The following is a 14,900-nucleotide window of genomic DNA, read 5'->3' on the forward strand; positions in this document are numbered from 1 at the left end:
TCATGAAAAACAAATTCCCATCAAATATGTCATTCAAGTGGAAAGGGAAGGTGGGGCATGTGGGTTTTGTAAGCATGCTGTCTTGGACAGGACAAGGGAGATCCTTTCAAATTTCAATCTTTTAAAACAGTGCTCAGTCCATGGGACATACTAGCTTGGAACGAAGAGCAGAGTTCTTGGACACGGTGTTTTAAGATATCTTGTTGCCTCTGAGGTTAAGGGAGAAAACGCCTGGCAATTTAAAGGGAAAGCAGCCGGTCATTTCTGCATTCATCCAAACAGGATAGACCATGTTTCAATGTATCTTCAGAGATGGGGGAAGGGAGAAAGAAGAAAAGATAAAATAAGGGGAAAGGGAGAAAAAGTATATGAGTGAAGGCAGATTATTTCAGGGTCTCACCTGTACCAGACATTCTCAAGAAGTAAATCAAGAAAGAATAGAGGTATAGTTTCCTTAAGCTTCTGAGAAAAAGGTGATAACATTTACTCCCTGGGTTGTAAAACAATAAAATTATACAAAGACTTGATTTGGGGGGGGACCGGGCGGCTGGAAAACTGTTTAGGCAGCAAAGGTCTTATACTTCCCTAGATTTTATCCCAGATGTGTCCCGAATTTCCCCATCTTCTCCCCAGGTAGCATCTGCATAGCTCCTCAACAGCATACATACCGTAGAGACTTTTAGTCTGACATTAAACCTAAACTGGATTGCTGCTGATATTCAACACCCTGCACACATGCTGTGTTTAGTTCGAATATCTTGCGGTGCCATGGTTCCAATGCTGTAGCTCTTCCATCCATTGATACAGGTCATACTCCTCTATGCTCTAGTAAATATACTCTTTGTGAATTGTTATGGCCAAAATAATTCATCACCTTTGAAATCAACCTGGTGATGAGCTGCTCTAAATAACTAATCTAGTCCCCGGATGACAGACATACAGTCTGTTGCTAGGTTCATACTTGATACCCTTCCAACTTGGGAGAAGCAGCTAAATACTTTCCCCCAATGTAGCCTTTGGGAACCCAGGGTCACCTCCACACACATAATGAGGAGCTATCAGTGTAGGACTGAGTGAAGGATAATTTTACTATGAATTTAAAATGCAACTCTCTCTGACAGTCTTTATTACATACATCACTGTTGTGACAATGGTAGGCCTGGGGAAATGCTAATGAGAATGCTACTAGAAGGTAAAACAGTTTCATGAGATAGATTTTGGGGATGTGCAATCTGCAGAAAGCTCCTTTGGACATCTTAGAGCACCTAAGGGGCAGCTAAGTGGTGCTGTGGAGAGGGTGCCGGGTCTACAGTCAGGAAGATTTATCTTCCTGAGTTCAAGTCTGGCCTCAGACACATACTACTTGTGTGACCCTGGGCAAGTCACTTAACCCCATTTGCCTCAGTTTCCACATCTGTAAAATGAGCTGGAGAAGGAAACAGAAACCCACTGTAGTATCTTTGCCAAGAAAACACCAAATGGGGTCATGAAGAGTCACACATGACTGAAATTAATGAATAACAGGAAAAAATTTTTTAAAAGCAGTCAATGTATTTCTTCCTGGAGCTGAGTTTTAATCCTTCCTCCTCCACCAAAATCAATCAATTGTTTATTTATGGAAAAAGAACATTTTAGGAAAAGATACTGAGAAAAGAAGTATACTGGACCCAGGGAGGTCCAGTGAAGGACCAATGAAGTCCAAAATAAGGAAGAGAGGAATATGAATTTAGGGCAGGAAATTGGAAGGTCAAAGTCAGTATCGAGGCTGGGAAGGTAGAAGGCATTAGGGCTTCTAGATAAAATCATGCTGATTAGTGTCCGGCCAAGCCCACTGGTTACATGGCTTAGGTTAAAAGAGAGACAAAGTGGAGCCAGATTCATTGCTATAGCCTCAAGACAGATCCATGTTCTCCCATTCCACTCATGAAGGAGATTTTTAAGAGTCAATCCCCACTATTACTGGGCTCTCACTCAACAAGTAAAGACACACACGCTGTCCATCCTGTTTTTCTCTGGGTCTCCTCTTTTCTATATCTTTTTACCTCCTTCCAGAATTCAGAACAGGAAGCAATAAAGGGGTACAAGCAGGGAGAGTTAGGGGAGAGGTCTAACAAGAAGAGGCTGCAGCAGGAGGAGAGAGACTTGGAGATAAAGGATTCCTGAGAAGCTGTGGGCGTTAACATTTTCCTCCTGTTTTCCTTCCCACAGTAGGCTTCTTGCTCAAAAAGGTCCTTCTGTTCTAGGCTCAGAGATGGTAAAATCTACACTGGGGAGCAGACACATTTTTAAATCAGGCCCCTTCTGGCCACAAGACTATTTCTGGGGTGACTGTCAAGCCTTCAAAGCCTCTTATCGGTTTACCAAATAAATGCTTACTTATCTGTGACCAAGGATAACAGTGATAAAACAGTAATAGAAGATGCAGGTTCCATCCTTCTGAGTTCAAACCTCAGAGAACCTTAGAATTCTCCTACCAAACTGTACGGATTCAGGGGGGGGATGGCCCCCACTGACCCCAGGGGACAAGTTGCTGCTGTCTTACCTCCATATACTTCCGAGGTGGAGGCCAGGAGAAGGCGCGCTCCAACGCGTTTCGCCAACCCTACAAATGTAAACATGTAAAAGAATTACCGTGGATTTTACATGACAGGGCAGGACGTTGACTCCAGAAACATTAAGATAACCACTTTTTACCGAAATCAAGAAAATGCTGAACCTATCACAAAGTGCATATTTTTCAGTGTCAGGCTACAAAGAGACCATATTGCCAAATCCATAGAGCCAGGGTGGTAGTGAAAGGTCCTGTTGCAAGGGAGCCGACCCTATTCACTAGCCTCGTCTCAAATGCAAAAACTCCTGTTTATTTATTAATAATTACATCCATCCAGAACTCAATGAGAATAACATGTAACCCAATATCAGTGTTGGGATATTAAGGCTCATGTTCTTGATGAACAGCTCCTAATTGAGTCTTATGTTGCATGCTAGGCTCAGGGAGATAAGACACAGAAGAGGCCGAGAAGGCTCTAGCATTCGACTCCTGAGCAGACATGGGAGTAGACGGAGGAAACCATGTCATAGTCTCTGATCTACCTGGCTCTTGCGGAAGAGGCTGATAACTCCTGCTCAAATTCCTTTCTCCAAATAGAAAGATGAAGTTAAAAAACAGAACAAAACAAAAACTCTTCTCTATTTTCCTAGGGAAAAGAATGGTGAACTCCATTCCCTGAGTAAGTCATTAAAAAAAAAGTCAGCTTTTTTTTTAGCTGGCAAGGTTCTATTTTTTTCTGGCTACATAGGGCACTGACCTGATAGAGAAAACAGTTTGGAGAAATCACCTGAAAATCATGTTCACTAAACCTAATATAAAAATATTTAATCTTTTTTCTAGAGAAATCAAGGTCTATTTTTCCCTGACTGTTCTTAGCATACTCCTGACTCTTCCTTTGAAATCAAACATCAATATTGTAGGACACTGAAAAAATCGTTATTTTTCGAGGCAGAGGGCGTAGGCCCAAATCTGATTCTGCCATCTGCTACTTATGTGTCCTTGGGCAAGTCACTTGGCCTCATTTGGACTAGAGGACCTGAAATGTATAGGTATTTATATCTGCTTTGTCAATACTTTCATAACTTTTAATTTACCTTTCTCCTCCAAACACTTTAATAAAAGAAAACCATAATTAAGGAATTTTGTTTTGTAGCTATTTAAGAAACCCTAGTTTTTGAAACCTTTTATGTGTTTGAAAAAAGCAGAAGAGCAGTAAAAATCCTTCTCTAATAAATACCCTACATAACAGTCATTAATGCATCAATAATATGGCCGGGCACACTTAGAAATACATGTGACCTCACACAAATGCTAACTTCATCTCTCTCCTATAACGCACACCCCATCAACAAAGGGCACTTTACCTCTAATAGGAATCTCGTGGCTCACTCTAGAGTGAGGTAATAGAAATCAGTTTCGACCTACCTCAAAATAAGACTCTCTCTCCTGTTTTAAATAATCCCCATTTAACACCCACACACCCATGGCACTGTGTCAATCTAGATTGAAGGCTCAAAGACATAAGTACTTCTGTGTAAATTTTTAAGACAGAAGGCATGGGATGCATTTCTAGCACTGGATAATATCTCTAATGACCTGTGGAAATGGGGAAAGTGTGGCTGAGACCACAGGATACTTGCATAGGCAGCCCCAGACATCTGCTTTTAGAATGCTGGCCAGGGGCAGCTATGTGGCGCAGTGAATAGAGCACCAGCCCTGGAGTCAGGAGGACCTGAGTTCAAATACGGCCTCAGCCACTCAAAACTGACTACCTGTGTGACCTTGAGCAAGTCATTTAACCCCAACTGCCCTGCCTTCCCCACTCCAAAAAGACAATAAATAAATAGAATGCTGGCCAGTTGCTCTACTGTAAAAATGGTTACTCGGTGAGAAAGACACTGCCATAACTTAAGGCCAGGGGACTGCATTAGAACTAAAGAAGTCCTAGCTTACAGCTGGCAGTCAAGACTGCTAACTACCATGGTACTGGGATGCTCCCTTCATAAACTACAATATAAGGGAAGGCATTCCAAGCCTGAGATAAATGTCCAATGCAAGAGCACATGATGTGTGTCCATAACTTGTTAAATAAGTAAATAATTATTTATTTCTTGATATTTAGTGTCCGGCCAAGCCTACTGGTTAAACAGCTTGGGTTAAAAGTGGAGCCAGATTCACTGCTACAGCCTCAAGACAGATCCAGGTTCTCCCACTCCACTCATGAAGGAGATTTTTAAGAGTCAATCCCCACTATTACTGGGCTCTCACTCAACAAGTAAAGACACACACGCTGTCCATCCTGTTTTTCTCTGGGTCTCCTCTTTTCTATATCTTTTTACCTCCTTCCAGAATTCAGACCAGGAAGCAATAAAGGGTACAAGCAGGGAGAGTTAGGGGAGAGGTCTAACAAGAAAAGGCTGCAGCAGGAGGAGAGAGACTTGGAGATAAAGATAAAGCTGTGGGCATTAGCACCAGATTCTTGAAAAAGAAGGAATAAACCAATTTCAACTTACCCAACATATTTAGTGTCCCGATTGTGTTGGTTTTTAACGTCTTGATAGGATTGTACATGTAGTTTGGAGGAGAAGCAGGAGATGCTAGGTGATAAATCTGGTCCACTATGAGAGATATAATGATGAAAACATGATTTCCAGAGACCTATAAAAATCTCAAGATTTTACAACAAAGGCATCATTAAGTTGGTTAATCCCTTTATCAAGACTGTACTTTCTAATATCTTATTAGTCATAAAAATAACTGTGTTTACAGTGATATTTTAAACAAGCAAGCAAATGTCACCAATCAAAGCTTATTGAATATGGCAGTTTTAAAAGTCTTGTTTTTCTGCAATTGCAGTCAATTGGATAATTTGAGTGTTTTTTGATTGAATAATCTTAAAAGTCAGGTAAGGAGAAAAGCTTGAAACAGAAGGAACACTGATTTTCCAGGCACAGCAGTGGTCATTTGTATATAAAGGAAAGCATGTTTTCAATTTGTGAAGAAAAAAGGACAAGCAAATAGATATAAAAAGGGAAAAAAAAATCTTTTAAGCAATTTAAATGGCTTCTGCGCATGAAAGGGGAGACTAAGATTACTGTTAGGAGATAAGATGACTTGTAAAACTATAAATGCCAAGGCCATTTTAATTCTGATGTTATTCTACCCTTTTATTTTGCTTTGTATCTTATCAGCTTTTTGCTCCAATAAATCACCACTACCGAGGATCAGAAGTAATTCCTAGCACACAGCAGTTAGGATTTTGCTAACCAGATTTCTGTGAGTGTGTATGATGACACTGATACAAATATCTTTATATAATGTTTTCCTTCAACAACAGTGCTATCTGACTCAAATCAAAAGATATCCCTCAGCCCATGTGACTTAGAAAACCACAAATGAACATTATCTGGGCTGCATTATATTTTCATTTATTTTGTTTAACATTTTCCAGTTACTCTTTAATCTGGCTCCTGGTGGCACCTGGAAGTTCTGCTGGCCAGTTTCAGCAGGGGCCTGACTGTGAGTCTGACACTGCAGATCTTTCCCTATTTCTACCAACTCCACCATTTCTCATTCTCTCTAACAACATCAGAGGCACCTTGGGTTCTGCCTTCTCCCTCACTCCTTATGTTCCCTTTTTGATATCTGTGAACTCTTTCAGAATCTCTCACATCTATTCCTCTCCTCTCCCCCCACGCCCCACCAAGTCACCTCTTAGAATTCAAGCCTCTCAATATTTTACCCCTGGACTATGCAATCCTAACTGGCCCACCTGCCTCTAGTCTTTCCCTTCTAATATTCATCTTAAATAGTGTCGCCAAATTAATCTTTCTAATGTACAGCAGAGTGCTGATTGAATCACTTTAAAATCACAGGATCACAGACTTTGAAGGTAGAAGGGACTCTGAAAGGTCATCTAGTCTAACAACCCCTTACTCTTCATTTTGCAGATCAGGGAACTGAGGTTCATAGAAATTGACTCATCTAAGTAGCAGGGCCAGGATTTGAACTCAGGTTCTCCAACGCCAAAGTCAGAGCTTCTTCCATTGCACCAACACTCCCTGGTGCCATAATGAATAAAAGTCCAAACATTTTAGGCTTTGTACTTAAGGTTATGCTACCTTTCCAAACTCTAAACATTGCTATCCCTGACCCTTTGTCACCCCATGAAGAAGTCTCAGGCTTTCTGACCCCCGTTCTCCATCACCTCCATCTCATCATCCAGTTCTGTTCCTTCCAGTTGCTCTATTAACTTACTTTCATGTTATGATATAAAAGTGTGTCTCCAAAGTCTTAGTGCAGTTAAGAAAATTTAAAACTGCACTAAGACTTTGGGGACACTCTGAAGAAATGGCAATTTCCATGAAAACAAAAATGACATTGAATTCACTAAAACACATTCACCTTCTCTCCCTCTTTTCCTCACATGACAATCAACAACAACAAAAAAATCACAACCTACTTCTAAAAATACTATTAATCTCTGAAACTGCACTGCAAATAAAAGTGTTTTTTGGGGACTTAAGGTTCAATGCTTAAGAACACATTCCCTACCACAGCAATGATCACCATATGCCAACTGTTTATCCTCAGATAACAGAGAAAATAATAGCTCCACAGGCAGGATGCAGGTTTCTATCATGTCTTTTCTGTTTTCTCTGCTTATTACCCTCTATCTTCGTTTCCTGGCAATAGTATATTAAATTACATTTTATATTCTGAGAAAAAAACTGGCAGATATGACTGCTAAGCCGCTGTCAGTGATCTCTGAAATATTTGGAGAATTAGAAAGGTTACCACAAGCCTGCAGAAGGGCAAATGTCTACATTTTCAGAAAGAAAAAAAAAAAGCAAGAGGCAGGAGTCTGCGAAATTGTAAGGCAGAGACCTGGACTTCTAAATACAAGTATGTATGAATTAATTCTATGTATATACCTATTTATGTTTAATGATGCCTATCTCTAGGGTAGAGCAATGGGGAGAGAAGAAAAATAGCAAAAAAGAAAAAAAAAGAAATTTACATGATAACTTTATATTTAAAGGAATAGCAAGTTGTACATAACAGATTTGCAGTTTTCATGTGCAATTATCTTTTTTATTCTGCTATGTTATAGAAATGCTTTATTTCATAAATTAAAAATAAAGGACTTAATAAATAAAAAAATTAAAAAGAAGATATTATTAAAGGGATGGCTTGTGAGCATTTAGATAAGAAAGCAGTGATGAATAAAAACCTGCATGACTTTGTGCAAAACAGGAAGGGCTGTAAGGAGGGCAGAGTTTCCTTCAGCAGTGTAGAAGTAACAGAGCTTAACATCTAGTAGGGTGCATTCTTTCCCTACCTATATATACCTTCCCCAGGAACAGAGTAAAGGTGCCATTTGTTTCACACTGAGCATAGCTTGGGGCATTTGCACTAGTTGCAAAAATTCCTAGTTATGACTGAGGAGAGACAGGAGGTACTGGACTCCCTTCCTTTCCTTCTGTGCTATGTGGCTAGACTAGGAAGATAAGGGGAATGCTATTGACATAGTACACTCAGAATTCAGTCAAGCATTTGACAAGGCCTGCCCTGTTATCTGTGAGCAAAATGGAGATGTGTGGATTGGCTAATAGTACCTTTTGGGTCTGGAAATTCAACTGGTTAGGTGAATTTGAATGAGTTGAGTTTCCAAACTGTAAAAGTAGTCATTAATTGGCTGAGGTCAAACTAGAGAGTGGTCTCTCCTAGAACATCTGAAAGATCGGTCTGTGACCCTGTGCTCTTCACCATTTTTTATCAATTAGTAATTGAATGAAAGTACAGATAACATGGTTGTCAAATTTGCAAATGACACTAAGTTAGAAGGGGTAGCTAACATACCGGATATGGGAATCAAGATTCAGAAAGAACCTGACAGGTTAGGATAATAAGTTAAATTGACTAAAATAAAATGGAAGAGGGATAAAAGTGAAAGTTCTACATTCAGATGAACAAATTCACCTTCAAAAATATAAGCTGTTAAGTATGTGGCTAGCAGTCATCCTGATGAAAAATATCTCAGGGGAGAGAAGGGTTCGAAGGGAAAGCTTAGTAGTATGATTTAATAGCCCAAAGAGCAAATGTTATCCAAAGTTACAAGCAAAATATATTACTATATCACATCTTGGTCAGACCACATCTATACTTGAGAACAGGTCTTCAGGACTATATAATCATAAGAACCCGATGAGGTAGGTCCACAATTTCTGAATTCACTGATGTACCAAGGAGCTTGGCATATGAGAGAGTGAGGCTCAGATTTTTCTTCCATTGGCAGCATCTGTTAAGTATGTTTTGGCCTTTATGAATACTCTTCTCAATCCTTTAGGTCAACATTTCCAAAGCATGCTTCATGGAATTCTGGTGCCACAGTGCAAAAATATTGATATTCAGTATATTTTTAACCTCTAAGATACTATGAAGTTGTGTATGTACCAAAACTTTTATTATGTAAAATTCTTTTTGATCTATTACTTAAAAAAACTTAATTTTCTCAATTTTGATCTAAAAATTTCAGGAACTCCTCTTTATTAGTGTTTTCCCATTCTTCTAGAACCCACTGACCAACTTTATCTCGTCTTAGGCTGGAGCGGACATTTGATTTCATGGAAACCAATACCTCATTTTACAGATAAGGAAGCTGAGGCCCAGAGAGCTTTGGCAACTTCCCCAAGCTCATATGAACAAGTGTCAGAGCCCAGGCCTTCATACTAATAAGACCCTAGGTTCATCTAGTCCTCAGGTCATCAACTCACTTTAACAGTTGAGGGAAATGAGTTCCAGAGACGGTGACATGTCCAAGGTCATATAGGTAGGAAACTAAAGAGTCACACCAATGCTCTTTTCATTATGCCACACCGCCGTAATCCCAATATTCTTCTGTAGTCAAACTGGTTTGGGAAGTGATGCTCATATATGATACAGTTATGCAGACAAAAAAACAGGACTACATTTTTTTTTTTTAAAGAAAAACAGCCTCGACATTCAATATGCTATTACCTCATGCTAGCTGAAATTACCAGGAAGATGTTGAAAAGTCAAAGCTGAAGACAAAGGTTCTGGATAAGGCTGATTACATGGATACAAATTTTAATAAACTTAAAATCTAAAGAAAGACCACTATATTTTAAATTGGCAATGCCAAGGTTTTGTTTGGATCCACTTACTCTTCCTCTAGAAATCTGTGAACCATAAAATATGACGGAGCTCTTAAGCTACCACTCTAGACAAAAAACAAAGAGCAAAACCAATTTTCATATGAAATTCTTGCTCATTAGAAACCAAGTAAAAAAACCCAGTCTCTCCATGGCATAAACCAGCCCACATAGAATCTCTAAGACAGGACATGCCCAAGCACAGAAGGAAGTTTTGAAATGGGGCTTTAAAAAACTAGCCCAATTAAATTATTTGAATAATACTTTTTTCCCAATAAAAACTTTTCAATTTTATATAAAATTTAAAAATAATACTTTTTGAGTTAAAAAAAGGGGGAGGAGGCACCAAGTTCAAGAACAATTAACTGAAAGTTCTTGAACTAACTTTCATGGCGTTTAACTTTTGTTTACTTAATTCTGGAGGTTATTTGCTAATAGACTGGCTTCTTCCAAAGTGAACTGGTTTTAGCTTATGGGGTGAATGCAAGTTTTATTTATCTGTTTTCTTTGGCTTTTGTTGCTGTTCAGTCATGTCTGACTCTGTGACCCTATTTGGGGTTTTCGTGACAGATACTGGTATGGTTTGCTATTTTCTTCTCTAGCTCATTTTACAGATGAGAAACTGAGGCCAACAAGGTGAAGTGACTTGCCCAGGGTCATACAGCTAATAAGTATATGAGGCCAGATTTTAACTCAGGAAGGTGAGTCTTTCTTGACTCTAGGCCCAGTACTAGATCTATTATGCCACCTTGCTTAACTGTAAAGATAATCAAAAGTATTTAAATATTAGAACATTTTGATTTCATCATAAAGTAGCTTCCTTTATAATGTTTCAGTAAATATTCCATATCATTCTCCCTTGCCATGCCTCCTAGGGCTTTTAATATAGACTGAATCTGTGGTTGACATTTTTAAAAATTACTATGGGTCTTAATGATAAATCTTGGTATAAAATTAAGGCAGATCTAACAGCCTGGCTTGCTTCCCACCCCAATTAATGAAGTGATTCCTTTCTGTTCCCCTAAGATCTGGCTCTTAAAAGTTTTCTGATATTCTGTACAAATGACTAAGGCTGCATGACACTTGTAAGATATGTTAATGACAGCAGCTCCTTTCATCTAAGTGCTGGAATCGATGGCTGCTGAGGTCTCTTACAACTCTCAGAATTTGTGATTTATAAAAACACTATTGTAGAATGAATATTAAATACCCTTTGCATGTTTAAGGTAATAATACATGCAAAGGAATGAAGGAAAAGCAACAAAGGCTGCTGGGAAGAAAACGTTCCCCTAAACCTCACACTGGTGACAGACTGGCCTTGAGAGTGTAGGTGAACCGTATGATCATCTGACAACTTGCAGAACAAGTCTTCAGCATAAACTGTGGAATGGCAATTTTCCAGCTGACACTCTATTCAAGTCGTGATTTCTCACCTCTTTATTCGTTAGTGGGCAGAATCTCTGCCGCTGTTCCCTAACTACTCTAGAAGGCACCCCTAGGGCACTGTTCCAAAAATCTGAATGAATTCTATCCATCCTATTCAAGCAGGAATCTGAAGACACCATGGAAGCAAAAATTCCCCCCAAATAAATAAATAAGTAGAATAAAAGCTGCCACTTTTAAGGTCAGCCGAGTGATTTTTAAAACACGATCTCACAACAGTCCTGTGAGATGAGTGCTACAATTACCACTGAGAGGCAAGGAGCTAGGTGGCTACCTCTGACTTCACCTAAGGATGTCGTGACTCCAAGCCCAGCACTCTTTCCATGGTGACACTGACACCTCCACAGTCACTCCTTCCTTTCTTTCTCTTCATGGTTTTGATGCCTCTTTTCTTAAATTTTGTCTCCTGTGAATTCCTGGGCATGGGTTTCCTATGAAATTGTGGAAATCATTGCTCCTCTTCCTTTAGTTTAGTTATTCCTTAGAGTACCTAGGGTTGGGTGGATAAATAAAGAGATTCTCCATCCCCTTCCTTTTCACACAACCTGTTTTTAGGACAAAAGAGGGGTAAAACACCAGCCTCATGATGTCATTGGTCCTCTTTGGGAATGAAGTAAAAACAACAATAACTCAACCCTTCTTTTCTAACACAACTATCTCTTGTCTCTGTAGTTTTACAGATAAAAGAGCAAAAAATGACAGTTTTACCCCAGGTCCTGTCCTAAAAAGGATATTATTTTAGTTCTAGTTGATGAATTAATTTCTTAAGGGATTATTGGGAGAAATGAGAAAAGAAAAACCCTTCAAATTATCATCAAGGAAAGCTGCTTGTATATAAGCACAAAATCATATTAATAGCAATGAGCTGGAATGTAAATAAAGCAGCAATGTTAACTCTGCTAGTCTAGAATTAGCTCCATAGCATGTCAACTGTTTATATTTCAGCCTGCAATAAAAATGAAAAATGATTCTGTTGGGGGAGGGCAGGGTGTAGGAAGGAGGGATGGAAAAAGAAGGCAAAAGACAGGTATGTACTAGTCATTCACTACAAGTTAGCTCCCTTCCCTCCAATGATACTGACCGCTAAATGAACCTTTCATAAGCACTGTCCATTTTCAATGTCTGGTAATCTCAGCTAGCAAAATTATGACCCTCAGGGAATGAGCCCGAAGAATTTTAAATTAGTTTACTTAACCCCTTTTAAAGACATACTTATTTTTACCTTTTCACAAAATTGCTAAAAATAGCTCAGAAAACACTATTAAGAACACAGGGGTTTTGTTCTCTTTGTGTTATCAAGGGAAGGGGAGGAGGTAAGGAAAAAGGGGTGGTGTAGACCACACAGATATGAGAAGCATGCCTTGCAGAGGCACTGCCAATAAATGGGGGGGGGGGGGGCCCATGGACGCCTAACCATATATGGATTATTTGTGGTTTCTTTTAGAGTATGCTCTAACAATGCCTGAAATCTATACAAACAAAGAATTTATTAAAATCTAGAAAGAAAACAGCAAAAAACTGAGGAGGAAATTTTCTCCAAGTATCCCACCAGAGCTACTGTCCAGAATGTAAATAAAATCAGCTTATTTCCTATCATGCAAGGAGAAGGCACATAAAAATAGATGGTCTATTGCACAACACCCCACTGATTCCTCTCTGCTGAAAGCCTCAACTCAGCCCCAGTGCCAGAGGCCATTAAAACTCTAGCCAGACATCCAAAGCCATTCTACTTCTACAATGATGGTAAGAGGGCTAATTAAAATTTGAGATGTCTTGCCCCTGAGAATGAGGAAGAAAACAGGAACAGTATCAAATTCTCCCTTTATTCAGTAAGCTCCATTCAGGAATGGCTGAATATAGAGTAAAATACAGCATCATAATTTTTAAAAAATACAAGAGTGGGAAAAAACTACCCCAGAATCCATCACCTAATTCTCAGATAGGCCACTAACACAGCAGTACCACCCACAGAAGAATACACATATATCTGTGTATATACACAGATATGAGCCAGTGTGGCACGGTCATAGATAGAGAACAAGCTTCAAAGATATATCCTAGTTGTGAAAATGTTTATATGCATTGGGAGAGGGAGTTTCCTCATTAGGAGTACACATTCCAATGAAGCAGGTCCAGTCTAAAATTATGAACGAACACACAAACACACACACACACACACACACACACACACACACTCACACACTCCTCCCTTGTGATAATACCAAAAGTCCCAAAGTAGTCGTGAGAGAAAAAAAAAAAAGGAAGGGGATGGCTTCATTTTTGAGAACTTGTAAGGTAATGGAAAAACTAAGTTTCTTTTGGAAAAAAGAAGGAAATACTTTGCTACATCTTTTGACCTATGGCTAGATGGCCTCCAAGGTTCATTCCAGCTCTAGATTGCCTGATTTCAAATCAGTTAAACCTTACTTCACATCTACTGAATACAAAAGTGACCACTAGTCCACGTTTCAAGGCTATTAAGCTTTCAATTCTCACTCAGAATTCTAGAGTATCAGAATCAGAAAAGAGGGATCTTTAAATATAATCAAGTTCAATGTCCTCATTTTACAGAAATTAAAACTATTTTTTACATGGTACCCTTTGCAATTAGGCATTTAAATAATGTTTTTTTTTCATAATTATGATAACAACAATCATTTCTGAGAATTTAGTTCAATCTACCAGAGAAATGAATTTTGACTCTTGGCATATAGCCTTCTAAAGTGATGGAGTGGAATAAATGATCTCTAAGGTTTTCGAAGCTATAACATTTTACTATCCCAAGATCCTAGAAGGATATGTATGATCTCTGCCTTCTAACAATTGGCCTTTGTACTTCATATCTGGAATGTGAAAAATTAGAGTTAATAAATTCCCAAGGGGTGGCTAGGTGGTGCAGTGAATAGAGCACAGGTCCTGGAGTCAGGAGGACCTGAGTTCAAATCCAGCCTCAGACACGTCACACTTATTAGTCATATGACCATGGACAAGTCACTTAACCCCAATTGCCTCTCCAAAAAGCAAAAAAAAAAAAAAGAAATTCCCAAGTTAAATGATTAAAACCATATCATGAGTTCATACAATTTAAGCTTGGAAGAGATCTCAGAGATCTCCCTTCATTTTGCAGACGACGAAACTGAGGCCCAAGACATGAAGTCACTTGCCCAAGGTCACAGAGTGACTCAAATAGTAGAGGGCAGGCTTCCAATTCCTATATTCTGACACTGAAGTCTTATATTCTTTCTATTCTACAAGCTCAACAAGAAAGCACAACTCAGATTTTTAAAATATCATATTATGGTATTCTTAGCAACATTATTTTTGGCCTCATACAATTACTCAGGTATTAATAGTCCAAGTCTTTCATCAATATTCCTATTTCCCTTGATCATCTCATAGGTCAGTAATGAAAGAGAATGAGATTCAAGAGAATTTCTTTGGTTACTTTGGGACAGCTCTAAAAAACAAATGGCAAAGATGAGAAGATTAAAACAACTGTCGATTACTTCTTTATTTTTATCCCTCTATTCTCTCTAGGTCTAATGTCCACAGATTACTGTAGATGAAACGTATTTTTCTTCTAATGGCCAACATCTCCCACTGTTATCCTCCTTAACTTCACTTACATCTCCATTTGCCTGTCGCCGTTGACAAAGACCTTAGATCATGATGGTTTTCCACTAACAATTACAATACAAACCCCCCCACACACACATACTCTCTCTCTCTGT

The 14,900-nt window shown here is 38.9% G+C and overlaps 1 protein-coding gene across 3 annotated transcripts in view; it reads right to left on the bottom strand.

The window, feature by feature from the left end:
- Window positions 1-14,900, bottom strand: part of UXS1 (UDP-glucuronate decarboxylase 1) — a 138,282-nt gene that overhangs the window by 41,863 nt on the left and 81,519 nt on the right. For all 3 annotated transcript variants that reach the window (XM_069093991.1, XM_069093990.1, XM_069093988.1), the window contains 2 exons: window positions 5,065-5,169; window positions 2,543-2,602 (listed from right to left, as the gene is read on the bottom strand). In XM_069093991.1, coding sequence (XP_068950092.1) covers window positions 2,543-2,602; window positions 5,065-5,169 — 165 coding nt within the window. The remainder of the gene's footprint in view (window positions 1-2,542; window positions 2,603-5,064; window positions 5,170-14,900) is intronic.

Source organism: Petaurus breviceps, unplaced genomic scaffold (genome assembly GCF_028583685.1).
Source record: "Petaurus breviceps papuanus isolate PSGF00001 unplaced genomic scaffold, PetGlider_PUasm1.0 214, whole genome shotgun sequence".
Classification (NCBI taxonomy): Eukaryota; Metazoa; Chordata; class Mammalia; order Diprotodontia; family Petauridae; genus Petaurus; species Petaurus breviceps.